The sequence below is a fragment of the Haliaeetus leucocephalus genome, unplaced genomic scaffold (assembly GCF_000737465.1).
Source record: "Haliaeetus leucocephalus isolate CR32 unplaced genomic scaffold, Haliaeetus_leucocephalus-4.0 Scaffold0, whole genome shotgun sequence".
In the NCBI taxonomy this organism is placed as follows: Eukaryota; Metazoa; Chordata; class Aves; order Accipitriformes; family Accipitridae; genus Haliaeetus; species Haliaeetus leucocephalus.
The window spans coordinates 14,335,906-14,363,533 of record NW_010972436.1 but is presented as its reverse complement, the minus strand read 5'-3'; the positions used below and the strand labels follow the sequence as shown (position 1 = coordinate 14,363,533).

General features: G+C 37.5%; 1 protein-coding gene across 1 annotated transcript; it reads left to right on the top strand.

Annotated features, from left to right (window-relative positions):
• ITGB1 (integrin, beta 1 (fibronectin receptor, beta polypeptide, antigen CD29 includes MDF2, MSK12)) lies at positions 1 to 27,628 on the top strand. The gene is made up of 16 exons (XM_010562971.1): positions 1 to 57; positions 991 to 1,054; positions 1,296 to 1,381; positions 2,897 to 3,119; positions 5,081 to 5,251; positions 5,571 to 5,809; positions 8,125 to 8,280; positions 9,265 to 9,360; positions 10,283 to 10,372; positions 11,105 to 11,245; positions 11,381 to 11,583; positions 13,606 to 13,844; positions 15,338 to 15,560; positions 16,792 to 17,024; positions 19,153 to 19,319; positions 26,402 to 27,628. Exons 1-16 carry the CDS (start codon positions 1 to 3, stop codon positions 26,465 to 26,467), a joined length of 2,454 nt encoding a protein of 817 aa, XP_010561273.1. The 3' UTR covers positions 26,468 to 27,628.

The window sequence follows — 27,628 nt, the reverse complement described above, 5'->3', positions numbered from 1 at the left end:
ATGGTCCAAGTTCTCAGAATTCGTATACTGAATAAAAGAGAAATGGAATTTAAAACTGTACCGAAATGTCAAAGATATGACAACTGACCCTGGCTGACTACCTGCTATTAGAGTAGAAGAAAATTTGGGAAAAAATGGTCTATTTGAAACCTATTTTTAGAATGACATCCTAGCTCTGGAGTACTAAGTGAAGTCTTGCCACTAATTAGGGAACATGACAAGTCAGTAACCCTAAATTGTGGTTTATAAGCATTCAAAGCTTGTCTCATAAAGCATATAGATTATATAGTTTGTATGTATGTATTTTTTTCTGCCAGACTTTCATTAAGATTTATAGCACTGAACAAAGGGTAGAGTTTTTTTCTTTAATAAGGATGGTGTCCATTAATTCTCTGTTGTCTAAAGAGGAAAAAAGGGGCTGGGTTTATATCAAGGATGCTTTATGTTGCATATTGTGAGAGGAAATTTCTAGCTCAGAGTGTAAGGTACAAAGTTAGCCTTTAAAATGCCCTTTGAAGATTCTGAGGAAAGTATTTTGGAAAGTGCTTTGACGTTTATCTTAAAACAGAGACTTCAATAGAGAAGCTCACTTCCGTCTTCTGTATCTGTGGTATCTTTATTTAGAAGTGTCTCTGTGATAACATTCAGAGCATAAATTTTTTTTTATACTATGTTAATAGATACGTTTGGGTTCTTCTGCCACAGACTGAACAGTGTTTCCACATTCCTCATAGCTTGCTGGTTTACCTCACATAAGAGTATTTAAAAATAATTTAAGAAGCTACCCTGTTTGATGTCTTCTAAATACAGTTGGTTGTATTAGAGCAAAACTGTCCAGCTGGTACAACTAAGATAATTTGATTTGCGTCTGCTCCATGTTCCTTGTCTCCTCTGAAACAGTTACATGTCTGCAGTTTCATGCAACTTAGGTGGGTTTTTTGCTTGTTTATGATAAATCATACCATTTGGTCTTCTGGTTCTGTATTTCAGACAAAATTGCTCACGTGGGCTGGCATCCTCTGTTGCTTGATATGGAATGGATTTGCTCAGCAAGGTAAGTCACATGTTTTCATTGCAGTCGTTTAATGTTGCTTTAAAACTATATATACTTAGCAGTCATGTAGATAAATATGTCATTGTTAGACAGTGCTAATGGCAATGTCAACCGTATCTCATGTTAATAACCTGTTTGTAGTTAGAACTTAAGTTTACAAAGCCAGAATAAAACAAACTAAAATTTTATTGTTGTTAGCACGTTTTTATAAATGAAGTGACTGGTTTGTGTTCTTTGCTAGGTGGAAGCGACTGCATAAAAGCTAATGCAAAATCATGTGGTGAATGTATACAAGCAGGACCAAACTGTGGCTGGTGTAAAAAAACGGTAAGTGTTGCAAAATTCCTTTTATGGTTTGGCTTTTTTCCCTTGGTTTCAAATTTTAGTAAATACTTCAAATGTATAGAAAGGTCTATTTTCATTAATAATAGTTTCCTGTAGCTTTTCAATTGGATACTTACTTGTACTTAAAAATTCAGATTCTGTTATTTTCCTGGATGTCCTCATTTGAGTATAATTGCTTTTCACAATGTGTTTACTTCTCCTTTTCTTAATCTTAAGTGTATACAGACCCTACAGGCTGTCTCATAGTTATTTAAAATCATTCCAGCATGGAATCTGTCTGGGTATGCTTAATTATATTCTTCCAGTGACACTGGAGTAAGAGGTTAATTTTAGACAGACATAGGTGGAATAGGCAAAGAGATTGAAGGTTTTCTTTTATGAAGGAAAGATGTTCAAGTTTTAGTTTTACATTGTTGGTAGACTTGGGGGGTAAGAGATTGGTTTGTGTGGGTGGGTGGTTTGTTTCAGTATGAAACAGAGTGCTTTCTTATGTAATTAAAAATTAAATTCAGGAAATAAAAAAGGTAAGATAATCTTAAATTGTGTGACTTAACTAGTATATGCTGAAGTGTCCTCTTCAGGTTAGAAACAGAAGAAAATGTTTTCTTCAGCTCTTCTTTGGTTTGTTATACAAAGCTGAGAAATTTTCCTGTTTCTTGGTATTTATTTCCATATAGTACCTACTTACTGTCCCCCAAACCAGCTTATAAACTTTAAACATTTAATTAAACTGACTAACTTTAAAATTTGGCCTTGGGCTGTCAGATTCAGTGTAGGTCCTAGTCATCAAGAACTGACAAGCTTTAAGATCTATATATTTATATGCATATTTTGGGGGGGGGGGGATCAAAATTGGTAAGTTTCACTTAGAAACCTTATTTATTTGAGGTTAGAGCTTTTTTTTTTAGGTTTGAGGTAATGGTAATTTGTTGTTCAGAGCAAAGTTGCATATTGGTTTTGCTTATGGATCTTACTTTGGGATTGAACTTCCCCAAAATAAGAATTGTCTGCCTTTCCCCTGCTCTGTCAGCATATTGCCATTATTTTGTTGTGGAGTACCAAGGTACACTTACATAATCTTTAATTAAAGCCTTCCAAAAAACCAAAAAAGTTAAAAGGGAGGATAGTTGCCAAGTAGGCTGTAGAAACAGGTTCATGTTATTGATCACTACATGAAGATAAGAGCTTTTTCCACCTGCTGTCACTTTTAGAGTAGCTGATTTAAAAGGATGTCCTGCTTCTATGAGAGGTGACATTGAGCTTTGGTTTTTTTATTTCGTCTTTCTTACATCTTAAACACAGATGAGTATAAGTAGATGCAAACTCCTGGACTAAATAATAGTCACTGATGTATTTAGTATAATCTAATATATTTAAGGACTGTGTGTTTTCATACTGAACTTGGAAAAAAAAAAGAGTCATTGTAAAAAGTGTGGGTAGAGTATAACAGATTGCAGATAGCTGTAAACTTGATACTCTTTTGCCTGTGTTTTCTAGGACTTTTTGCAAGAAGGAGAACCAACATCTGCCCGATGTGATGACTTGGCAGCACTAAAGAGTAAAGGCTGTCCTGTGAATGATATAGAAGATCCCAGAGGTAGCAAACACGTGCTTGAAGATAGAGAAGTAACGAATCGTAAGATAGGTGCTGCAGAAAAGCTGAAACCAGAGGCCATTACACAGATCCAGCCACAAAAACTACTACTGAAACTAAGAGTCGGTAAGAACAGTTTCATTCTAGGTGATTTTTCTGTCACCACCACATCTGCATTTTAGTTTTGAATGTGTAACCGCTTTGTTACAGAAACTACTAGTGTTCATATAACCTGAATGATAGCAGAACCATTCAGATCAGCCCCAGGTGTTTAGACACTCCAAATACTGTTTGATTTTTATGAAAGGTTAGATGTTATCACTGTTCCCAATAGAACTTAGGAGAAAATAGATACAGAATGGATCGATACATATATTAGAAAGGTAAAATTGTTTTGTTTTCAGTATTTTGTAGTTGATTTTCTATAGCGTGGCTTCTTAGAATGAAAGCAGAGGAGTGAGCAAAAACTTAGAAAAGTTATGACAGCATTTCCTTTTCCTTGAAATACTGCTGTTGCCTAAAGTCTGCATGTCTGAACTGAATGGTTTCGTAGTTACGCAGCAAGATTTTGGAATACTTTCCAGAGGCTAAAGATGTGGACACAGGACTACAGTAATGAGAACAAAGTAGTTGTGTACCATTTCTAGCCCCTAAAGAGAACTTTATTTAATTCAAATGGGGGGTGAGAGGGGACAGGACACGGGGCTAGTAGCTCATGCAGTATTTGAGCATAATGGAGATTGTCCATAAGGAGAGTTCCTAGGTACTGCAGACACATTCAACCTTGTATTTACCTGGAATAAGAGCCTGTACTCAGGGTCAGGTGCTTGGTGGTGATTGCCTTAATAAATGCAAGACGATCTGAAGAAGCTTAGTGTGATGAGGAGAGGAAAGGAAAGGAACGAAAGTTATTTTGCAATTTTGGTATTGCCTCTATTTATTTCTAATGTGATGCTTTCAGCTTCAAACCAAATTATTGTTCCTCTGTTGACACAGAATTTTCTTCATCAGAACATATGAGGGACCTGGGCAACCAGAACCTGATTACTCAAAAGATTATTACTTTGTTTTATAAGCACTTCTCTTGGTCATAAGTTTTCTGATGAGGGCCTGTGCTTGCAGAGGGGGATACTTGCTTTCTCTGCAGGCTCTTTTAAACAGTAGCTAAGGAAAATCTAAAGCTTTTAGGTTTTGGTTGTTGGGTTTTTTGCCTTTTTTTTGTGTGTGAAAACCATGCTGCATAGCTGTGTGATCCATATGCTATTAATTTTGCCCATTTACTTGTTTCCCCAGTTTGCTAATTTTGCTCATATTAAGCAAATGTTTGCTAATTATTAAGCAGACTTAAGCAGCATCAATATAACCATTTAACTTCAGTGACTGAGGGGGCAGGGGAAAAAACTTATTCTATTTCTTATTTCATATATAATAGGCAAAAGAATACTTTTCCATTTTCTGGGGGGCGGTAATTCTTCTGCAGTGTCTTTCAACATCAAGAGTGAGATGACATGCTTCTGTTGGCAGAACTCAGAGTCTGGGCTTACAATTGCAACAAATAGTAACTTGCCATTATCTCACTGCCATTTCTGTGCTCTCAGCCTTTATTTGATGCAAAGTAACTTGAAATGTTCCATCCAGAACTGATTTTTCTGTTACAAGCATATTTAAATAATGTGGGTTTTTTAAACTAAACCCTGAGAATTTTTGGAGTCATCTTGGATGCAAATAAATATTGAAAATTTGTGCTATAAGATCTTATAGGAACCTTGTTAAAATTATTGCAAGTATGAAGATTTGAAATAGCAGCAACTAAGAGAGGCTTGATTTTTGGCAGGCTAGTATTTTCTATGGAGAGATAAAATACCTTGGAAATACGAAGTTGGATATTTGAAAGAAATACTTCTTGAAAATTTTTTCATCATAATTTGATGTTAAGCATTTCAATTAACAGGAAAAAAAAAATTACTCGTGTCTAGTTCAAAATCTCCATCAGTGTTTCAAAGCCTTTCCTTAAAATGGCATTTTTCTTGCCAGTGCAGCTGTGGAACTTTTAATGGTTTCTATTTGTTGTTCACTCTCTGAAACAGGGGAACCCCAAACAGTTTCATTAAAATTTAAGAGAGCTGAAGACTACCCCATTGACCTTTATTATCTTATGGACCTCTCCTATTCTATGAAAGATGATTTAGAGAATGTGAAAAGTCTCGGAACGGCTCTGATGTTAGAAATGGAAAAAATAACTTCAGACTTTCGAATTGGTAAGAAAGATTTAACTATTCTAAAAAAAAAAATAAAAAAATTGAGAAGGTCAAGTTTCCTTCCTGATGTTTTTCACATGATTATGTATGAAGAGTAATTTTTTTTAAATTAGCAGTATTATGGTAGATATTCTAATGCATAGAACCTGTTGAGGAACATAAGAGTACTTGGTGTTGGTGGAGAAAGTGGACCGTAAACAGAGATGAGAGCTATTTCTGACGTCAGTTTAGCTATAATGCATTTGCATTCTGTTGTGTCATAATATAAATAAGAGACTTCCATCCTTCAACTTACAGGGTTTTTATTGTTCTGTCTTAGGCTTTGGCTCTTTTGTGGAGAAAACTGTGATGCCATATATAAGTACAACACCAGCCAAACTCAGAAATCCTTGTACAGGTGACCAGAACTGTACAAGTCCATTTAGCTATAAAAATGTGCTCAGCCTTACCAGTGAAGGAAATAAATTCAATGAACTTGTAGGTAAACAGCACATTTCTGGGAATTTAGATTCTCCTGAAGGCGGATTTGATGCGATAATGCAGGTTGCAGTTTGTGGGGTAAGTGTGTATTAGTTTTCTTTACTGCTCTATTAGATGAAAATGTTTGAATATAGCCTCAGTGTTTTATGGTGGCTGATGTTTGAACATATCATCTCATGCTAGCAAGACAAGATAGACTAGGCAGACTGCATGGATACATGCATTTGCCCTTTGTAGAGACCTCTAGTGAGTGAATGAAACTGGGAAATGTGAAAGTGCTGATTAGAGATCATGTTCACAGCAGATAGATGCATTCCAAAGACAAAGTTTTTAAAGTTTGCTGTAAAAGAAGAATCAAATTCTGCTCAGAAGTGTATGAAATCCCAAGTAAGCAACTATTTTCAAATTATTTGAAAGTTCATATGCTTTTTGTAGTTGTTGTTTCAGAACAGTTTGGTAAATTGTAACTTCTACTAGCTTCTCAGACAGAAGTAAATGGAAACATGAATTTTGTTTATTTTTGAAGACCTGATCTAGATCACTGCATCATTCTTTGATGTTTCTGAAGTCTGACAGACCATTCTATGCACCTGTACAACAGGGACTCCCAAAAAAGTGATATCCAAGTTTATTGCTTTGTTAACCGTATTATTTTTGCTGTTGATCAATGGAGTCAGGACTTTCTGAAACAATCTGGAGTCTTATTTTAAAAGTGCAATGTTAATCATAGGCCTTCTGGGGTTTTTTTTGTTGCTTTTTATTTTTGGTGGTTGTGGTGGGTTGACCCTGGCTGGATGCCAGCTGCCCCCCAAAGCCACTCTATCACTCCCCTCCTCACCTGGACAAGGGAGAGAAAATATAATGAAAGCCTCATGGGTTGAGATAAAGACAGGGAGAGGGAGAGATCATTCAACAATTACCGTCACAGGCAAAGCAGACTTGACTTGAGGAAACTAGTTTAATTTATTACCAATCAAATCAGAATAGGATAATGAGAAATAAAACCAAATCTTAAAACACCTTCTGTTCACACCCCCTCCCCCCGCCCCGTTCTTCCCAGGCTTAACTTTACTCCTGAATTCTCTACCTCCTCCCCTTCAATGGCACAGGGGGACAGGGAATAGGAGTTGTGGTCAGTTCATCACACGTTGTGTCTGTCGCTCCTTCCTCCTCAGGGGGAGGACTCATCACTCTTCCCCTGCTCCAGCGTGGGGTCCGTCCCACAGGAGACAGTCCTCCAGCGCAGGCTTCCCATGGGGTCACAGCCTCCTTTGGGCATCCACCTGCTCCGGCGTGGGGTCCTCCACGGGCTCCAGGTGGAGATCTGCTCTACCATGGACCTCCATGGGCTGCAGGGGGACAGCCTGCCTCACCATGGTCTTCCCCACGGGCTGCAGGGGAATCTCTGCTCCGGCACCTGGAGCACCTCCTCCCCCTCCTTCTTCACTGACCTTGGTGTCTCTGCAGGGTTGTTTCTCCCACTCCTCTCTCCCAGCTGCAGTTTCTGTGCCGCAGCAACTTTTTTTTCCATTCTTAAGTCTGTTTTCCCAGAGGTGCTACCACCGTCGCTGATGGGCTCAGCCTTGGCCAGCAGCAGGTCCGTCTTGGAGCTGGCTGGCGTTGGCTCTGTTGGACATAGGGGAAGCTTCCAGCAGCTTCTCACAGAAGCCACCCCTGTAACCTCCCCTGTACCACAACCTTGCCATGCAAACCCAATACAGTGGTAACTGGTATTTATATGACACTTTTACATGGTCTTCTCTCAAATTAACTAGGGCTTCAACTTGATGGAAGAGTTTAGAAAAAAATAGGAAAAGGTAGGTTACAGAATTAGGCCCTGCAGTTGTGGGTCAGAATGCTCACAGGACAGTGAAAAAGGGCACTCCTCTGGCAAGCACTATGCTGGGTACAAATCTGGACTAGATTGGTAAAGCCTGATGATTCTTCAGAACCTAATGCTGGGCAAGCCACAGTCTTCCAATTCAAGATCGCAGCAGTGCTCTACACACTAATGTTGTCCGCTGTGCTCAGGCTGCGTGGTAGTGACATAGAAGTGGGCTTGGCATTAAAGAGCTGGACTGACATGCCTGATTTCTAAAACCCTATCGCTCTTCAGATACTCTAGTAAGAACTGAACAGACCAAAGTATATCTCAAAAAGAATGTTTCTTGCATTTGGTGAAAAACCTGTAGCAGATGTTTTAGAGCAGATATTTAATTAAATGCAAGTGCTTTTAAGGTTTGAGTGAATTATGTGATTTCCGGGATGACACTTATGCAGTATGGCTTCTCCTAAGTCTGTCTTTTCATGCATTTCTCTCTCAAGCGTTGCTCCCCAGTGCTATAAAATAAATCTGTGCAAAATACCAAAAATCCATTTGTTTGTTTCCCAAGGAACAAATTGGCTGGAGAAACGTTACAAGACTATTAGTGTTTTCCACGGATGCTGGATTTCACTTTGCAGGAGACGGTAAACTTGGTGGAATTGTTTTACCAAATGATGGGAAATGTCATCTGGAAAATAATATGTACACAATGAGCCACTATTACGTAAGTCTTTACATCATCTTCTAGGGAAATTAATATTTCATGATGCTTAAGCTCAAAAATCTCATTAGGTCATCTGGTATAGTTTGACTGCTATATCTTTTCAACTTTACCCATTTGCCTCTGTATTACATGAAGTGACTTTAGCTTAACTAAAGCAAATGCACAAGAATTAGTCCAGTCTTGATTGGAAAATTTCAAGAAATGGCAACTTTCACGCTATAATTTGTCTTGTTGGATTTTAACCTTTCTAATAATTAATAATGCTGCATGTCCACTGGCAAACTGTGGTGGCTCTGTCCCATTATTTTATCATTTGATAGTCTTTGTCTTCAGAAGTATTTTACTACTGTAAAAAATAATGTAAAATAGAGAGCTCCTTGTAATTTTTTTTTTTTAAGACTGCTTGAAATCTTATGATGCAGAGTTTATGATAAAAGTATGCTTAACAACATTGACTTCATGGTTTATTGATAGGTAGATCAGACAAAAAGTGAAAAGAAAAACATTTACTAGATGGGGTAAACACAACAAGCTTTACAAATTTTATGTGGTCATATATTCCTAAAGTTAAGTAAGTATTGTTCAATAAAATCCTAAAATTAATTCAGTTTTATTTCATCTTTTCTTTATGAACCAGTGCAAAAGGTAATGGTTTTCACTGAGATAACTGTTACGGAAAACTACCAAAGGTAATTTTCTGAGAACATTGAGATCAGGGTTTTAACCTGGAGACTTTAAATGGCAGGGAATATGATAATGTTATTGTGGAAAAAACACCTACCTTCGTGGGGCATATATGGAATCTTTTCAATGTGTGTTTGTTTTCAGGGGTTGTTTTGGTTTAGAATGGTGGCACAAGCCGGCTAGTTAGAAGTCTTACCTATGTTTCTAAATGTGATTTGTATTTATGATGTCAAAGTCTTTCTGACTGTTTTCTAGCATGTGTCCCAAATTTGAATTGCATTTTGTGCTTGTTTTTTATAGGATTATCCCTCTATTGCTCATCTGGTACAGAAGCTTAGTGAGAACAACATTCAGACAATCTTTGCTGTTACTGAAGAGTTTCAGGCGGTTTATAAGGTAAAGATAAATAACACATTTCTGGTCAGGTCACTGTACTTTTTTCCCTCTAACACAAAGACTGACTCAGATTTGCTCTCAAGTCATTAAAGTTGCTTGATTTGAAATTAAAACAAGTATGGAAGTAAGTGATCGTGGAAGTAATATTTTGCTATTCATGTTTTTATTATTAAGCCTTTTTTACTTGTTCAAATTGATACTGAGTGCATGTGTAATTTCTGAGGAGAAAGTGCCCCTCCTCCTTGCCCCTCTTTATAGGTGGGAGTGAGCGGAGAACATATTTGCAGTGCTACTTTTTATGAACGTTTTTACAGCAAAATAGCTGAGGGGGGTGTGGACACTGAATCAAGAGACACACTTATGAAAGAGCGTATTTTGTCCTTTGTGGTCTATTTATATTCCTGATGTTTAAAATTAACTGAACTGTTGGGTGTGATTGTGAAATAGGAAATGACTGTGTAAAGGAGATGCATAATTTTCCTCATTTTAACCTAACAAGGTATTTTTTCTTTTTTTAGCTATATTCAATTTGTAAGTTTTTTTCTTTTTCATTGGGAATCATCTTTTATCTGCTCATCTATAATGCACTAGAAGTGTGGTGCTTCTTCTGTAAGATCTTGAAGATATATTGTATGTGGTCAACTTGTACAAGAAGAGGTCTTAGTATTCTATTACCAAATTTGACATGAAAATGCAGAGGAAAAGAAAACGCTGGGTGTTTGTTTATACTAGTAGTGCTGTGTACAACCTCTAAAGTAGTGAAGATCACTGGCAACACTTCAGCCTTGTTTTTTGAAGTACTTGACCTTGACCTAGTTAATCCACTAAAGCATTATATCACCATATAGATATTTATGGTACAAATTATACTTTGTTGTTAGTAAGACTGTAATTTTCTTTTTACTTTTGTAAATACTGAAAGGAATTGAAAAATCTGATACCAAAATCAGCAGTGGGAACATTGTCTTCAAACTCCAGCAATGTAATTCAGCTGATCATTGATGCATACAATGTAAGTTCGGATTTTATTTGGGTTTTGTTTATTTTTCCTGCGTGTAAGTTACTATGAATTTTTCAGGCAGATGCTCCAAGGTAAATTTTATGTTTTTTTCTACAAAATAGGAAGTTAGTGCACTAAACTATTAATATACCACCATTGCAGTAAAACCACACTAGACATATAGACACTACATCAATAAGAGATTAGATGACTAGAAAGATGTACTCTTAAAGCCACTTAAAACTACAAAGAAAAAGTTATCATACATGTTTTCCCTTTTAAAAAATAAAACCCACAAACAAAAACCCCACTGTTTCTTCAGCATCTTCAGTTCTTGCCTTCCTCCCATGTGGAAGAGAAAAGGGCTATTATGCAACCTCTAGACCCCAAAGAAAATGTCTGCATCAACCTCAGGGACCTCCTGGGTTTGGCCCCAGAATATTTTCTTCATAGCTGTGTTGTGTAAATGAGCACCATTTCTCCTTTGGAGTACCTGGGGCAAACAAGTGCCTCCAAGGTCCGTAGAGACCTGCCCTGACCCTGCATGATCGGGTTCAGCCATGAGAAGGGGTCACCTCGGCATGGCTATGGGCAGCCCTGGGCTGGTGTTTCTCGGCATGTTGGAACTTACATAATTCCAGTGCGCCCATGGGACTGGCACTTAGACTGTGCATAGTTGTATAATGTCTTCAGCAAAATGCTTTTGCAACTCAACTTGAAGTTAGCGAATAACTATTGTTTTAGTCCCTTTCTTCAGAGGTTATCCTGGAAAACAGTAAGCTACCAAAAGGAGTGACAATCAGTTATAAGTCTTTCTGCAAGAATGGAGTGAATGACACACAAGAAGATGGAAGGAAATGTTCTAACATTTCAATTGGAGATGAGGTAACTTACAGTATATGTGCTGCTACTAAAGTATAAAATCCATTTAAAATGTCCAACACTCAGTATTTTTGTTTTTAAATAGTACAGACAAAACTCCTTTTAGTAATGTGGCACTCCATTTATTTTTCTTCGCAGGTTAAATTTGAGATTAATGTAACAGCTAATGAATGTCCAAAGAAAGGACAAAATGAAACAATTAAAATCAAACCACTGGGATTCACTGAAGAAGTGGAAATTAATCTCCAGTTCATCTGTGAATGTCAGTGTCAAAGTGAAGGAGAACCTAACAGTCCAGCCTGCCACGAAGGAAATGGAACATTTGAATGTGGTGCATGCAGGTAAATAAATAGACATTTTGTTTATTTTTGCAAAAGAGAAATATGAGCAAGACCTTTGTTTCCTTAATTAGGGTTTATTTGATTTTACTAATTTTTTTAGTGAAAGAACAAGAATTACTGTTACTGACCTATTTCTTTTAGGATATTTTGACATACTGCCTTATCTCTGAAAATAATCGCTATGCTGCAATTCACACTATTGATCATTAGATTGGCAGCATTGTAAAAGTCAGAATTCAAATTTGGCCTTGAGTCAGTACTTTAAAGGGTATGGGTCTTACTGCCTTTTCTGTTTCTTTATTTAATTCTGAGGTGCGTGTAACATGGCAAAATTATGGATTTGTGGAACAAAATGAATGGGATTACTTTGTGATGGTTTTGCAAGAATTCATACTAATCTAATTACATATATCCTTCTAATGTGAGGTCTGTTGATTTTGAGAAATTCACAGGCTTCCTAGTTTTTTGGTAGGAGCTCCTACCCAGATTGGCACCAATTGTTTCATAGCAGGAAAGAGTAAAAAGTCATAAAAGAACCACTTTTTATTTTGGATGACATCCCAGTCTCTTCTTCCTGCTTTATTTCTAACCTTTTGGGGTCTTGTTACAATGTTTCTTCTAACTGCATGCATCTACAAATCTTTCAGAATATATATAATTTTTTTGTATACTTACACCTTTGAAAAGTCCATTATTGCCCATCACTGGGATTAGATAACACATGTATTCCTTATTACACATTTGAAAATTAAGTAAAATGATTTAAGTAAATCATTAAGTAAAAAGGATTTTCTGGAATTACACACAATGAAAGCAGAGTAAAATCCTTCACTGGAGACTGGTTGAAGATCAACCTAGGAAGTCAAGGTTTAAGCCTTCCCCCCCCCCCAAGAAACCTACAGCAAAAATGAAAACTGTTTCCTTTTGGAAATCCTTGAGATGAGAATGGTAAGAGCAGAATGGAATTACAGTCTTCTCCAGGAAAACAAGATCCAGGACTTTGGAAAACACTACTGGTGCCTGCTCAGTGAACTATAACTGAAATAAAATGTAAAATTCTCATTCCACATGGTTTAGTATGTGACTTATTAAAAATAAAGCGAAAGATACTGACTTCACTTTTAGGACTTCTGGTGTAGGATGGACTAACATCTGCCTGGTGAAGTTGTTGGTGGTAGTTAACAGGGTGTTTGAAAGACTGAGGTATGGCCCCCTAACTGCTTAGTGTTCTGTTAGTTGAGGAATAAGCTACTTTGTATCCAGTATTTATGGTCCATTGCTCCATTTTGCAGTCAGTTTTTGATGCTCCCTTCAAGTAAGGAGAACGGATTTTCCCATCTTTGTGCAGAAAGACTTCCTAAACTTGGTATCGCTGTCACTAGTGTCCCCATGGTTTCATGTGGGGGAGAACAGAGCAGTAGGTAAGAACAGCCTTTTGCTCTTGCAGCAGTAGCAGCTTCCTGGCTGAACTGTGGTCTCTGGATGCCCACAGCAAGCAGTTTGTCAATCACTGCTGGGAACAAGAACAACCTCCGTTTGCTCGTTGATACTTTAGCCTTGATAATGAGAAGTGCTGATCCCCAAAGATCTCGGCTGAATTTGCTGGTGCTCAGCAGCTCTGAAGATCATCTACTCCCCTGCCTAATTGCTGTTCAGGGGAAATCTTTTCATTGAAAGATGACAGCAGCTACAGTGAACTGTCACTTAAAAATAATTGTTGCTCTGTCACCTGAGAGAAAGGAATTAATAGTGGTTATGTGGCAATTTAGTTAGAGGTCGTGACACAGTTTCTCACCTGGAACAAGTAATCATCATAGAAGCAACTTAGTCTAGTTTGCTCCAGCGGCTTCAAGAATGTCTATGTAGGTAGGTGTCAGCTGGAAATCTCATTCGAAGTTTAACTTGGAATATTCCTTGAGAGAGTAGTCACTTTTATTCCTGTTCTTTGTGCTATTTTTGCAGTTGTCTTATTGTGTGACTTTTAATTAAGTTTACATTTTCAGTTGTGTTTTTACCTTGCAGATGTAATGAAGGACGTATTGGAAGACTATGTGAATGTAGTACAGATGAAGTAAATAGTGAGGATATGGATGCTTACTGCAGGAGAGAGAACAGTACAGAAATATGCAGTAACAATGGAGAATGCATTTGTGGACAATGTGTATGCAAGAAAAGAGAAAACACCAATGAAGTGTATTCTGGCAAATATTGTGAATGTGATAACTTCAACTGTGATCGATCAAATGGTTTGATTTGTGGAGGTGAGAAACTACTTCAGAGTTTGCAGGCAAAACTGGCCAGCAGTTTACAAGTCTGTCAACTCTACCGTGTAGAGTAGTGATACTTAGCTTAAAGACCATAGCTACTTGATAAAAGAGATGAAAATATGCACAGATTTAGTGATTGAAAATGTCTATTAATAAAACAGCTCTCTTGATCATGAACATGTAGTGTGTTAATACACATTTCACCTTCCTTGGATCAGCTTCAAGAAGGATGTAAAGTGAACTTGACTTCTGCTGTTTATTACAGAATTACCCTCAGGTATTATAGTAAAGATTGCTGAGACAACTGGCCTGAGATTATAATGTTATCCTGGCTCAGTGTAACCACTGCGTCAATAAAAAGAGATAATGACCTCAGCTTACTTGTAATACTGAGTGCTTGACTCGGTGCTTGACAAGATACCAGTGAGATGCTATCTTGAGACTATTCTGAAAGGTAAGTGAAGATCAAAACATGCAAGATCCAGAAGAACACCTTAAGTGCTTGAAACAAGATTCTGATGGCAGTTAATTCCTGAAATCAAAAGCAATTTAGAAAATCCTCCAGCAGCCAGTGTCTAAATTATTTTGCTGCATGCATTTTTGTCCTATAACTTCCCTAGGCTGCTTTGCACATTGAAGTACCTGGTAGGAGTGTAACTACTACCTCAGTTTTGACTGTGATACAAAAATAAAACAGAGAAGCCACTAAGCTTTAACTGAATTATGAAAATACCTCATCTGTCTGATTTGCTCAGAATACACTATTGCTCACCAGCTCCACAAAGGATAGGAGCAGTAGTGGTGGTGTTCCAAAATATATGGTGACAGATAAGTATTGATTTAAACATTTTGTTCTCAATGGAGAAGGAGGGGTGTAGCCAAAGATCTTTCCATTTCATCCAAATCAGCCTTCTGGAGATACAGGTATCTTACTTCCTGTGTAAGGAGCATAAAGTTTGTTTGATGGGTGAGATCAGAAGTACAGCAGTTCAATGGTGGTATTCTAAGGAGCCAAAGGTGTTTCATCTTTTCTGTTTTGTGAAGTCTAAGTTAGTGCATTCCTCATCTTTTTAGGTCTTGCTTTATAAATTTGCATAGTGATAGATAGAAAGACAGGAGTGATCAGTGCATCTATATACATATAAAATTGTGAACTGAAGCAGTGCTGTAATGCTCTCCACCCAGGAGATATGGCCATCATATTATACTATTCTCAGTCAGCTTTCCCTAGTCATCTTATTTTGTTTATTAAAAGAAATCCAAGTGTAGGAGAATGGGAAAAGGGAAGAAATGCCTGTAAGTAGGTTTTTCAAGGAGCTAAAATTTATTTTGTAGCTCTTAATTCATTACTGTCTTCATTATCTCTCCACCAGGGTTTTCTTTTCTGTGTATCTATCCTGAGGTAGTGAACATTTATTTCTTACTGTTATAAATTTTATGTTTTTATATTAGACTTCATTTCACTGAAATATCTTTTCAATGCACAGGAAACGGTATCTGCAAATGCAGAGTGTGTGAGTGTTTCCCCAACTTCACTGGCAGCGCATGCGATTGTTCTTTGGATACTTTTCCATGTATGGCATCTAATGGCCAGATTTGCAATGGAAGAGGAACCTGCGAATGTGGCACCTGTAATTGTACAGATCCCAAATTCCAAGGCCCTACATGTGAAATGTGTCAGACTTGTCTCGGTGTCTGTGCAGAGCACAAGTAAGTACCTAGAAAACCAAGTTCCAGCTTCTATGCATTCGAGTTTGTGATATTTACATGTGCAGAACAAGGCTTTTGATACTGTGCTTTATTCTACCCTGAAATGTAGGGGCATCATGTCGTATCATCCCTTTAGACAGTAAAAGTTGTTGGGTGATACTCAATAATTACAAACAAAACATTATTAATACAGTATTTTGATTGCTTCCAGGTATGCTAATTATTTCTCTAAATTCTTTGCCTGCCATTTTTTGTTAGGCATAGAAATGTGTACATTATGTTAAATCAGTTTTAACCATTCAGATTGACTTGGGCACGTTACAGCTTTCCCCTGTTTCATGTATGATTATCAACAGCCAACCTTCTGCAGAGTTGGAGGGAACATAAGTCTATAATGTGACAGGCTGTAAAGTTCCATCATCTTGATCTTTTGAAATTAATGTATCAAAAGTATACGTATACTGTGCAATTTCCAGAATAGTTAAAACTTCAGCTAAGCTTTTTGCTTAAAACTTTTATTCTGAAATACTACTGAAAAAGTCAGACTGTCCAGACCGTCGAAAACTAAACCTAGATCTGTGTGGGCCAGTGAAATTTGCATCCCTGCCTTTGGAAATCCGGGTTTTTAGAAACCAAGCATTTTCTGCACAGAAGCTTTGAAATAAGTTTATGATTAGTGGCTGGGATGATTCCTGGCTTTGTGCAGCTGACTTTAAGGTTTTCTCTCAGCAGTCTTTTTAGTATAAAAATCCTGCTCAGTCCGCTTTTTTCAATTAGTTATTCGGAGTGATATCCTGCTGTAAAGCTTGTCACTCAGTTTGTTCTTTTTAACCTGTCTGTCTCTCAGATACTGTTTCACTGTGAATACTCTGTTTCCTACACTGCCTTCTCTGAGAGTATTCGATTTCCAGGTGGAGGTGTTGAAAAAGTTTTAGCCTTATTCCCTTTTAGAGATTTAGGTAATTTTTTTTTCCTGTCCTTGAAGCTTGTGGGTCATCCAGGGAAAGAGGAATTTATTAAAGGGGGCTTTTGTTGATCACAAGTTATGTAAAAGTTCTGGCTGGTAAAAAGCAGTGTCTTGCTTTATTTTTTCCTGGCTCTTATATGGCAAAAGGGCTGGTTTTCTTGGGTTTTTCTCTGACACTTTCTCCTTTACGTTTCTTTAGATTAAATGCTAGAACTCTTTCATGAACATGTTAAAAAGCATTGCTTCTGATTTGTACTTCCACAGGGATTGCGTTCAATGCAGAGCTTTCGATAAGGGGGAAAAGAAGGAAACATGTTCTCAGGAATGTATGCATTTCAACATGACGCGGGTAGAAAGTCGAGACAAGTTACCACAGCCCGGACAGCCCGATCCATTGTCTCATTGCAAAGAGAAGGACGTTGATGACTGCTGGTTCTACTTCACATATTCTGTCAACTCAAATGGTGAAGCCAATGTCCACGTGGTAGAGACCCCAGGTATGAACGTGATGTTGCCTACTCTCCCTTTGTCTTTGTTGTTAATTCATGCAGTTGTTGTGTACTACACAGTAGCTCTGGTTGATTTGTGGGTTAGATGCATTTGGAAATAGGTACTTTATTCCCTAAGTGAGAGTTGTGGATGTCTGGAACTTGAGCAGCCTTAGAAAAACCTAAGTCTCTCTAGACCTAGTTTTTTGAAACCTTTAGGCTGACAGAAACAGGTTTTGTTTTTCAAAAACAAAGTCAATCAGAGATGTGTATTTGTTAAAGCATTTCATGTTTCGACTTGGACACTTTGCAGGCTTGTTTTACCTGTCCTGTAGCAAGTCCTAGATATCTAAATTTTGATTATTATTTTTGATTGGGCTTGTGCTACAGGTGAGAAACAATGGTGTCTGTGAGGTTTTGTTGCTTTTTTTCTTTTTCTTTTCTTAATAATATGGGACCAGTCTTACACAAAAAAAAAACCAGCACAAAATTGTGTACTGTGCTGCAAACTGCTTAAATTATTTCATGCTGGGAGCCTTTGCTTTTACTTCATTGAGGTACCTTCAAGAATAGATCAGAAAAGCCTTTTGCTTAGTTAATCCTTAATAGTCAACTGTTCTTGATTTTGTTCAATCTTCTGACACAAAAAAGAGAGAACAATTCTATAGCTCGATCAGTAATTTACCATTTATTCACCAAGAGTATTGTTAGTTTGAATCATGAGATGTAGCATCTAACAGTGCAAAAATTCTGGTTTTGTACATTAGCAGTGTGTGGTCTCCTGATTTTTATAAGCCTGATACAAAATACACACCTTACTTGTGTGTTGAAAGGTTTAGTGCTGTATTGTACTCAAGGAATTTTCAGAATTGATCATTTGGGTGATCGTCACTTAATACAGGTCAGTGGCTAGTGGCTTTTAGAAATAAATGCCACTTCAATTCAGAATGTTTTAAATGCTCTAAAAATGTAGTCCAACGTATAGAGGAGGACCTTGAGCCCTGTCTTCTTTTAGGACAAGTCAACAGATACCCTACACTTCAGGGGTCTGACCTTTTCTTCATGGATAGATTTCTGTTGCCTTAGTTAAGAGCTGAATCAAGCCTTCATGCACTGGAAGGCACCTTAATTTTGTGCCAAGCAAGTGCTGAAGGAACAAGCTTTGTTCAGTAGAGCTGTATTCGGTGGAGCAGACACTTGTTCCTTGCTAGTTCCCAAGGAATTCCTGTCATGTCCCTTCCCACTGCCCCCACTCCTGCAGAGGCAGCTACCAAGATTAGGAGTCTGCAGTTTGGGGGGAAGCAGTGTTCCTATTGACAGCACAGAAGTTGCATTTGTTTCTGATTTCTTCAGTCTGTGCATTGAGCTCTGCAAAAGCCCTCATTCAGTTTGTGATTATTGAGAATTTCATATTAATAGAAGAGCTGGGTTTTATTTTGGAGGATTATTATTTCTATGTCAGTCACCTTAAATCACTTTGCATCTGTATTACTCTTTTCAAACACATAATTCACTTATTTTGAAAGCACATGATATTTTTATCCAAAGATGTGCCTTTTTTAAAAATCTTATTTCAGCAGAGATCAATTTCCAAGATGAGGAGATATCCTAAAAAAATCTGTCTCAGAAGCGAAGTTATTACTTATCTCTATATATTAGCTACTAACAATAACAGCCATCTGAGGTAAAATGAGGAACACCCTTTTTCTGTAACACTGTTGACAGACTATGTGGGGACTGTTTTGCTAATCTGCATTTGTACTCTAGCTGGTTTATCCCTCCAGCGCCACCTTTGACTTGGCGCTTTTTCATGTTTAAAATACAATTGCTAGTTATTTTACTTGAATACTCTTAAGCTACTGAATAGCTTAAGGGGTTAGCAATGTGTAGACTTTATCATCAGAACATGAATTGTTCTATTGCTAAGACTAAACACAAATTAGAAGGATAAAAATAAGTTAGAATGTTACAGGATGTACTCATTCCAAAACTTCCATTGTTTGAAAGGAAAATAGTATTGGAATATCTCTGATATTCAAAATACTCACTTCAGTACAAAATAAAATTTCAAAAGCATCTGGTTATGCATTACCTTTACCATTTTGTAAAATCATGCTTCCCTCGCTTTGTTCCCTAGAATGCCCCAGTGGCCCTGACATCATTCCCATTGTAGCTGGTGTGGTTGCTGGAATTGTTCTTATTGGACTTGCATTATTATTGATTTGGAAACTACTAATGATCATTCATGACAGAAGAGAATTTGCTAAATTTGAAAAGGAGAAGATGAATGCCAAGTGGGATACGGTAAGTCAAGAGGCTTTTATCTATCTAAAAGCTACAGTAGTTGAGGAAGAATAGAAGATTTTTGTTCACGTGCCTTAAATGTTTCAGAATTATCCCTGCCTTTTGGCCTATGGAGGAACAGAAATATCGTTATTTTAAGCTGACTTTAAAACATGTTATGTGTTACCACTAGCAAAAAAACCAAAACAAAACAAACAAAAAAAACCCCAAACCACAACAAAAAAACGCAACACTCTTTGAGAAGTACTTCTTGGGTTAGAAAAGCGAGTAATAACTTCAGTAGAAATAAAAATGTGATGGTGACAGAATAGTTCAGCTTTGCAGTTCTACCACACTTTACAACATAATATTAAAATGTTTATTAGAAGATGAGAGTCACTTTTGCATAAAATGAAGAAGAAAATTTTATGCTTATGAAAGAGATCTTGTGAATACTCATACAGGTTTGGTTGGGAGATTTCAATAACTGGTCACAAAATCGTGGCTGGTACTGGTTTGTTGAAATCTTCCCAGCCCCTTGTCAACAGAAAAGTATGCAAGAAAAACAAGCCTATGTTCTATAGGCTTACATAGGCTATAGGGTCGGAAAATTGCCTCTGGGAAATTTTAGGAACCTGCTAATCAAAAACCCTTCGCTACAGTTCTGTAGAAGTCAACACCCACATATGCTTGATAAGGGAATACTTTAAAAAAATCTCCTAGGAAGTCTTTTGTTTTTATTTAAGAAAATTAATTAATTCTATGCTAGAAAAATAATTACTAACACTTTTCTTTATATAGAGCATGATTTTTTTCAGTGATAGTTGAGAATATTACTTTTCTTTTTTTCCTGTTGAATTATTCGACATTGACCATTTCTTTTACTTCAGCAAGAAAATCCAATATACAAGAGCCCTATTAACAATTTCAAGAATCCAAACTATGGACGTAAAGCTGGTCTCTAAGCCTCAGTTTGTATCTTCTTTCATTTTCTTCCTTTTTTTTTTCCTTTGCATGTCACTTCAAACTCACTGTGTGTCAGTCAGTTAATCACAGTTTGAGTCTTGCTTAGTTTATCTACTGCTGCTTTGATTCTGGGGTTTTAAAGAATGCAGCTTGAAAATTTTTAACTTGTTTTGACAGCAAGATTGCTTACTTACTAATACCACCAGTACTGGCTTAAACTATTCTACAAGTGAATTATATTTTTTTTCCCCCGGATAAATGTGTGGATATATAATAGAATAACTGTTAGGATTGAAGAAGCTCTTTGGATTGTGGAGAGACACAGAGTTCAGAGGAGGGTTTGTCTTCTATTTCCTTGAATCAGGAGTCAGTTTGCTTGAAGTTGATGTTTGCAAAGCTAGTTTAGCTATTCCTCAGATATCCCGGTCTATAAATACCACTGTTTTTATTAGAATAACTCTGGGAACATTCAGAGTAGCCTTACAGATTTTTATTTTTTTTTTAACTGCTTTGGCTTATTAACCTAGTATAGAACTACCCTGTATTTAAGGCATGAAATGCATATACTCTATTGATTTTATAATTAAATATGCATCTTATTTTTTCCATCTGTATTTCTGCTGAAACTGGCAATATCACAGTCCATGTAGCCCAGCCAGCTTGGGGGTCTCCATGGAAAAAAAAAAAACATTAATATGAGAGGAGGAAATGTTCTTGTCCCCTCTAGATGCATTTTCCCCCAGTTTCTTAGTCCCTCTTAAACTCTGCCTGAACACCTCATTTCTGTTTGGAAATGCTGACTTCAGTTCTCTTCACACCCAACAAGCAAGGAGAAACGGCAGTATTCAGAAGAGCAAGTCAGTAAACCAGAAATGATGGAGAGAGATGTTCTGTAGACTTTAAGATTGCACTTTCTTGAATGCTTTAGGTGTTCATCTCCTTCCCTGGGCTGTCCAGCTTCTGGGGAAGGAATGAGAAAGGGAGGATTAGATGGGGAATGGATGTCACAAGAATGTTGGGAGGTGAGAAGTACAGACATCAGATTAGAGGGAGGGGAAGGAAGAAGTCGGGAAGGCAGCACATCCTTTCACATATCCAAGGGCTTTTTTGCAGGTGCCAGGGGAAGGGAAGAATCTGTTATCTCTAATTTTATTCTGTCTGCTGTCTCCCTTTTTCAGCGTTGCATTCAAAAGATTTAGTAAAGGAAAAATGAGGGGAGAAAGCAGGAATTAAGAGTATTTAAGCTCTTATCTGTCCTCATGGTGACAACAATTCCAAATACTTTGTCTAGCATTCTGAGCCCTTCCTTGATGAAATATACTTTCCTCTTCTCTTTGCAGTCATTTCACTTTCCAGTGTGTTCGAAATTGATTGTAAAAAATCTTCATTTTGCTTGCCACACCGACCACATTCAACTCCTTTCCATTTTTCTTCTCAGAGTTGATTATTCTGGGGAGGAAATGGAGTTCTTGTTCCTTTCTAACGTTTCACATAATCCATCTGGTTAAGTCTCTCTTACCTTCTCTTCTGCTATTCACTTAATTGTGTACTCTCTGTTGCATGCAGGACAAGCATCTAACAAACCATATGGTGTGTAACTTCCATTCTCTGCTCTCGTTCTCTGCCCCATTACTCTTTCAGGATCTAATGTCTTTAGTGCTGCCATTTCTCCTCAAAATATACTTCTTGCAGAAAGCTTTCCTCTTGCGTAAATGGAGGGATTGAATTCTGCCGCCTTGTTTCACTCACCACAAAGATCAGACGTATGAAAGAGTGTGGGTTTTTTAAACACGTCTTTATCATTTTTGATATTCATAGAAATATCAGAACTTTGGGGAGAAAGGGAGCTGGGTTTAGTTTTATTGGCCGCTGAAAAAGACAAGATCAGTATCGACAGAATAGGTGACCCACAGGAAGTAAAAGAAGAAAATCCTCCTTTCTCCTATAACTAGGATTTTTCTGGGGTTTTTAGATTGTTGAAGTAACCTTTCATTTAGGTGAAGAAAGTTGTCTTGTCAAGGCAAGAAAGTCATCTGAAATCCCATTACGAGAAAATTACACTGCAGTAGGTTCCCTCTGGGTATATACGTATACAGTAAAATTAACTGCGTACAGTTTGTGCGACCCTTCCCCCTCTTCCACAACAGTCATACACACACGTGGGCTTGGTTACTGCAGTGAGTAAACTGCAGCACCACGAAGCTTGTCGTGGACCAGGTGCCCGAATACTTTACCAGTCCTGGTCTGTGGTGATGTGAATGACTTGTCACCACAATATCTGTGCAGTTGATGCTCAAGCCAGCTAGGTTGAACCAAGTTCAAGTTGTTCTTGGCCTGCAGTATAGCTACTGTCTTAGTATCCTTTCACCGCTGTCGGGCCTTACTGTCTTCACTGCCTGTCTAGTTCAGATTTGAGCCATTAAAAGAGTATTTACTTAACAGCAGGCTAGCTGCTTTCCTCTAGTCTTCCAGTCATGGTAGATGATGCCCTCTGTTGTCTGTGTTGCCCTTAACTTTGGCCTTTGCTTCATCCTCTGATGCAACTGCTGTATTTATGGGTTGACAGATGACTCATTTTATATTACTGTAAAATAATGATGGATATTGATGAGAGCTGAAAATAGTAAAAACCAGCTCTTGAACAATGTATATGGATGAGTTTAAAAATTCTAGTGTGCAGTTTCTTGCAGTGACTTAGGACTTAAACCCACTGTAAAGGTAGTTTAAGTGACTATTTAAGTCCATGGGGAAAAAAGGAATACAAAGGTTAATCAAACATCCTATATAATAGGTTCATCTTTATGCAACACTAGACTGAACTGTTACCCTCTGAACAGCCCAGTCTAGTTGAAAACTAACAGTGTTGCAAGAACATAGCTCGTTACTCTCTGCTGAAGGTTACTTTTTAAAAATACCTCCATCTTAATTTTAATGTATTTCACTTCATCTTGTATGTAGTTATTGTTTGACTTTTATTTTGGTTTAAGTGTGCATGGTGTTTTCATTTATAGGGGGCATGTGGCAAACGTGTTTTCCCTAACTTTGCATGCTTAAACCAGTGTATCCTCTGCAGTGGCATAAAGAAAACGGGTTTATTTAAAAAACAGTAGTATTTGTCTAAGACAGCAAGTTTGGAATACCATGTTTTAGTGGCCAGTTAAAAATCTGGAATGCTGCTAATCTCTGAAAGTTCATACCATGTGCCAGCTGTGAGGGGCCCTAAGGGAGGTGAGAGTCGTGTTTGAACTAGTGGACATTTATTTACTACTTTCATGTTAGTTTTAATGGTAAGCTATCTGTAGAAAACCTTGCCAACCCAGGGCTGAGACACAGTGATTGAGTATGGCTGGAAAGGCCAGGGCTGTGTTGCTGCCTGTCTAACAGAAGATAGCAGGGAGGGAATTGCAAATCCATTGGGTGCCTGTGTTGCAGTTATAGGCAGTAGAGCCTCAAGAGCCATTTAGCTGGTCGAACGTAAGGTCGGGTTAAGCTGAATAGTTCTCTGTGTGTTGACGACTGAGGCACTCAACTGACATGGGGAGACACCTTGTTAAGTGCCTTATTCAGTGACCTAAATCCTACTGTGTGCTTCTGAGAGTTCTTGAGAACATAAAGTGCAAGTACAGGGGAAAAGAGTACAGCGTTTTGGTTTCTTTGTAAATAGGGCTTATGCTAAATAAAGAGCATGTAAATTTCAAATTCTGATTTCTCTTGAAAAAGCATTATAGTAAAAAATTTACAATCTTATTATGCAAATTGCATTTTAAACCTGATTCCAAGTTCAAATTAATTGTATGAGCAGCACCCTGCAAATTTCCAAGTTTTAGTCCTAACCTTTAGACCAACTCCTACACTGCCTGAAAGAAGGTATCTTTTACAAACAAGAAAATGTAAACATATACCTCCCTGTATGTACTGGGGGTAGTCTCTTTTGTAAAATGTTGAAGGTTAAAAGCACAGTATAACAAATATTACATAATGCCTTGCCACTGAAAAGCTGTGCAATACCTTCCAGTCTGCATATGATACAGCCTATTAAGCTTACAGACTTTCTCTGCATCATAAACTTTACTGATTTATATTTATATTTTTAAGAATTCTCCATTAAAAGTCATTGAGGAAACACACAATGTACATTGCCAAGAACGTTGACGCATAATGAGATACTTCAGTTACAGATTAAATCTCTCATCCCTGGATGTTCTTCCAGTTTAATTTACATCTTACTATTGCAAAGCTTTTTATTAAAAAGGGGGGGGGTGTATGTAATTTTGCATTGATTAATTTGTCTGGTGAGAACTAGCCACAACACTATTTCCATGATTTAAAAAAAACCCAAACAAACAAACCAAACAAGCAAAAAAACTTAACTCAGCATCCCTTTCCAAATTAGTAGCTGATATACTTTTAATGAAGGCAGCGTTTGCCTGGGAACTGATAGAAAGGTCTTTTGCTGTTACTATGTATTTGTGAAGTATAGCCAGCACTGGACACCTAGTTCTTCCTTCACCTCAAACCAGATGATGTTGAGTTAGATATTGAGAAGAGTGAGCAGGGAACCTTGACTTCCATGGTCCAGCAATCCGTGTTCTGGCTGGGCTTGAGAGACTAGGCTGGATTCTTTCAGGTCTAGGCGGGCTTGGATGTGCCTCGTTGCTCTTTCCATGTAGAGAAGCGGGCTTCAAGGAGAATCAGCCTTTTTCTGTGAAAGGAACCATGACAGAAAGGCGGTACACCAGCTAAATGGTCTTCCTTAGCAGCAGCTACTGTTGGTGGGGTAAGCCAGTTACTTGCCCCATACCAGGTCTTGCAAGTAGAAGGCAACAAACATCCCAGGAATTGTGATATGAAAATTTCACACCAAGTTGGTTTCTTGCTTGCCTTGTCACCTTTTGGCACATCCTGTGGTATTCCCAGTTGTTTTTCCAGGTTTATGACCCTGAAAAAACAGACACACCTGGTGTTTGTGTGTCTACGGGAGTATTTCCTTCAATTGACTGTAGGAAAAGGTTTTTTTAACCTGAAATATTTTAAATGCTGTGTAATTTAATAGAATAGAATTGAATTAATATGGTTATATAGGCCATCTCAGACTAGAGGGATCTTCAAGGGGAGAGAGATTCCCTTACTGCTGATGAAGGCCAGATATGATTCTGGCCAGAACTGCACTCAGGCTGACATCTGCACTGTACTGAATTTCCTCAGGAATTATTCGTGTATGCACAGAAGAGTTTCATATACTGGTAAACAACATCTATTTAGGTTGAAGATCAGGTTGTGATAAGAGCACAGCACTGCTGATCCAGGCTGTATCGGTAGAGTCCTAGCCTAGAGGTAGCCCTTTCTCCTAGTAAGATTTATCTATTCATTTTGAGTTCAAGCCGTTCATCTTAGGTGTGCAAGGATGCCATAAATGGAGTAAGATTTACTGAGATAAAAGGAAACCTAGAAACAAAGGAAGCTTACAGTAAGCTTAATTTAGATGTTTTCAAATCTCAACAAGAGAGGTGTAAGTGATTGTTCTGTAGCCATTTCTTGTGTCAGTAGAAATAATGTTTGTGTTGCAACATTTGCACCAGTGCTGAAGTTTCTTAGTTTTAACTACACATTTTGCAAGTTGGGGAGACCTGCAGGAATAAAATGAGAATGACAAGCACTGAATGTTCAATATAAATATTGAATGTGTATTATCAAAATAGTATAAGCCTTTCCACTTTGTTTCTAGAATTAAATTATAATGCAAGATAAGCTATTTAAATGTTTATTATAGCAGAATGTGGTCTGTGGTCAGTCATGATTTCAAACAATGTTTTTTACAGTCCTGTTCTTTAAAAAATACCATGGGCCGCAGACCCCCGAGTTGATGGCTGAGCCCTGGGATTACCATATGAGTTTCATATGCTTTGAAGGAAATCTGTGGTGTAAACTGGACAGGATCGTGCCCTAACCTTTTGCTTTATTAGCTGAGCATGCCTTTGTTCAAGTTGCTAGAGGGAAAACTAGTTTGATTTAAGCTGTTTGTGTGTACAAACAAAACATTAATGGATAATTTCTTAGGCTAATTTTTACACTTCTTGTGAACACAGTGCTTTTTTCATCTCTTTAAAATGTTAATGTAAATATTTTTCTTTTTCTAGGGTGAAAATCCTATTTACAAGAGTGCAGTGACAACTGTGGTCAATCCTAAATATGAGGGAAAATGAACAACTGCTTGTATAACTTCACAACACTGTATGCAGCGTAGCAATTTTTTGTAGTCACAGTAAGATAGATTTAGGGCAAACTGCAGTGATTTTACTAATTCATTACATGTAGGTTTGTTTTCCTGTGCAGGTTTTGAAAATGTACCATATGTAATTTTTTATTTTTATTTTTTTTGCAAATAAAAGTAATCAGTGCCAGACGTCTGACAAAAAAAACTTGAGACTGTGTAGCCTAGTCAGCTAAGGTCACATGGTGCCTTTTTGACCTTTTCCAATCCTGTGCTGTGAATCTAGGTCTTCTGCAGGGTGCGATACTGCTGTGGCATGACTGGGAGGGAAATGGTTAAAGCAATCAGCATGAGGGCTCTGCCTAGCCATTTAGTATTAAACTTTTTAGCTTTACAGGGAAATCAGGGCTTGAGTTTGCAGATATAATTAAACTCATGTAGCATGGAGCTGGTGGTTAACTGATCTTCTACTTGCTAGACATATGATTAAGTATATGGTAAGTTGAGTAAGTTGGAAGTGAGCAGTGTAAAAGACTGAAAAGTGTGTGCATACTTATTTTTAATTTTTAAGTTCCTTATTGCCAGGGTATGGTTAAAATGAAAGGGTTTGAGAAGAATATTAAGAAGGAAAAAATAGCTTTAAAACATGTGCCATTACTGAAAAAGTTGCTGACTGGTAACTTGCTTAGTTTTAATTTGTAAATTCAAGCCCTGGGTGGCAGTGTAATGAAATACCTTACCAAGACATCCTCAAAATACATAAGGGCCTTACATCATACTGTGTCTTTATTCTGTAATGTTTCCTTGGTTTCAAGCCTGGTGCTTTGTCACCCTTCTAATCTTTTTAACGTATTTGGTTGCGATTCTTTTTGTAATATTTTTGTATCAACACAAGCTTTTTTTTTTCCTTGGGTTTTTTTTTTTTGAGCAGTCTTAGCTGTAAATTTGCCTTTACCCTGTAGCTAAGATTGCATAGTTTGTCATGTGACAAGTCACACATCATTCTTGACATGTGCCATGTATATTTGCCTTTGACCATTCAAACTGCATCATAGTCATATTCTTGTTTTAAGTGCCTTTTTATTTTAACAGATGTTCACTTTTTACAGTGCTATTACTGAAGTTATTTATTAAATAAAAGTACCTTAAAATA

What these genes read in the sequence shown, in the direction of transcription:
- ITGB1 (XM_010562971.1), top strand. Translation starts at nt 1, where the DNA reads ATGGTCCAAGTTCTCAGAATTCGTATACTGAATAAAAGAGAAATGGAA. An exon ending in ACTACTGAAACTAAGAGTCG is followed by an intron (nt 3,120 to 5,080) that starts GTAAGAACAGTT and finishes TCTCTGAAACAG; the next exon opens with GGGAACCCCAAACAGTTTCA. An exon ending in CCACGTGGTAGAGACCCCAG is followed by an intron (nt 17,025 to 19,152) that starts GTATGAACGTGA and finishes TTTGTTCCCTAG; the next exon opens with AATGCCCCAGTGGCCCTGAC.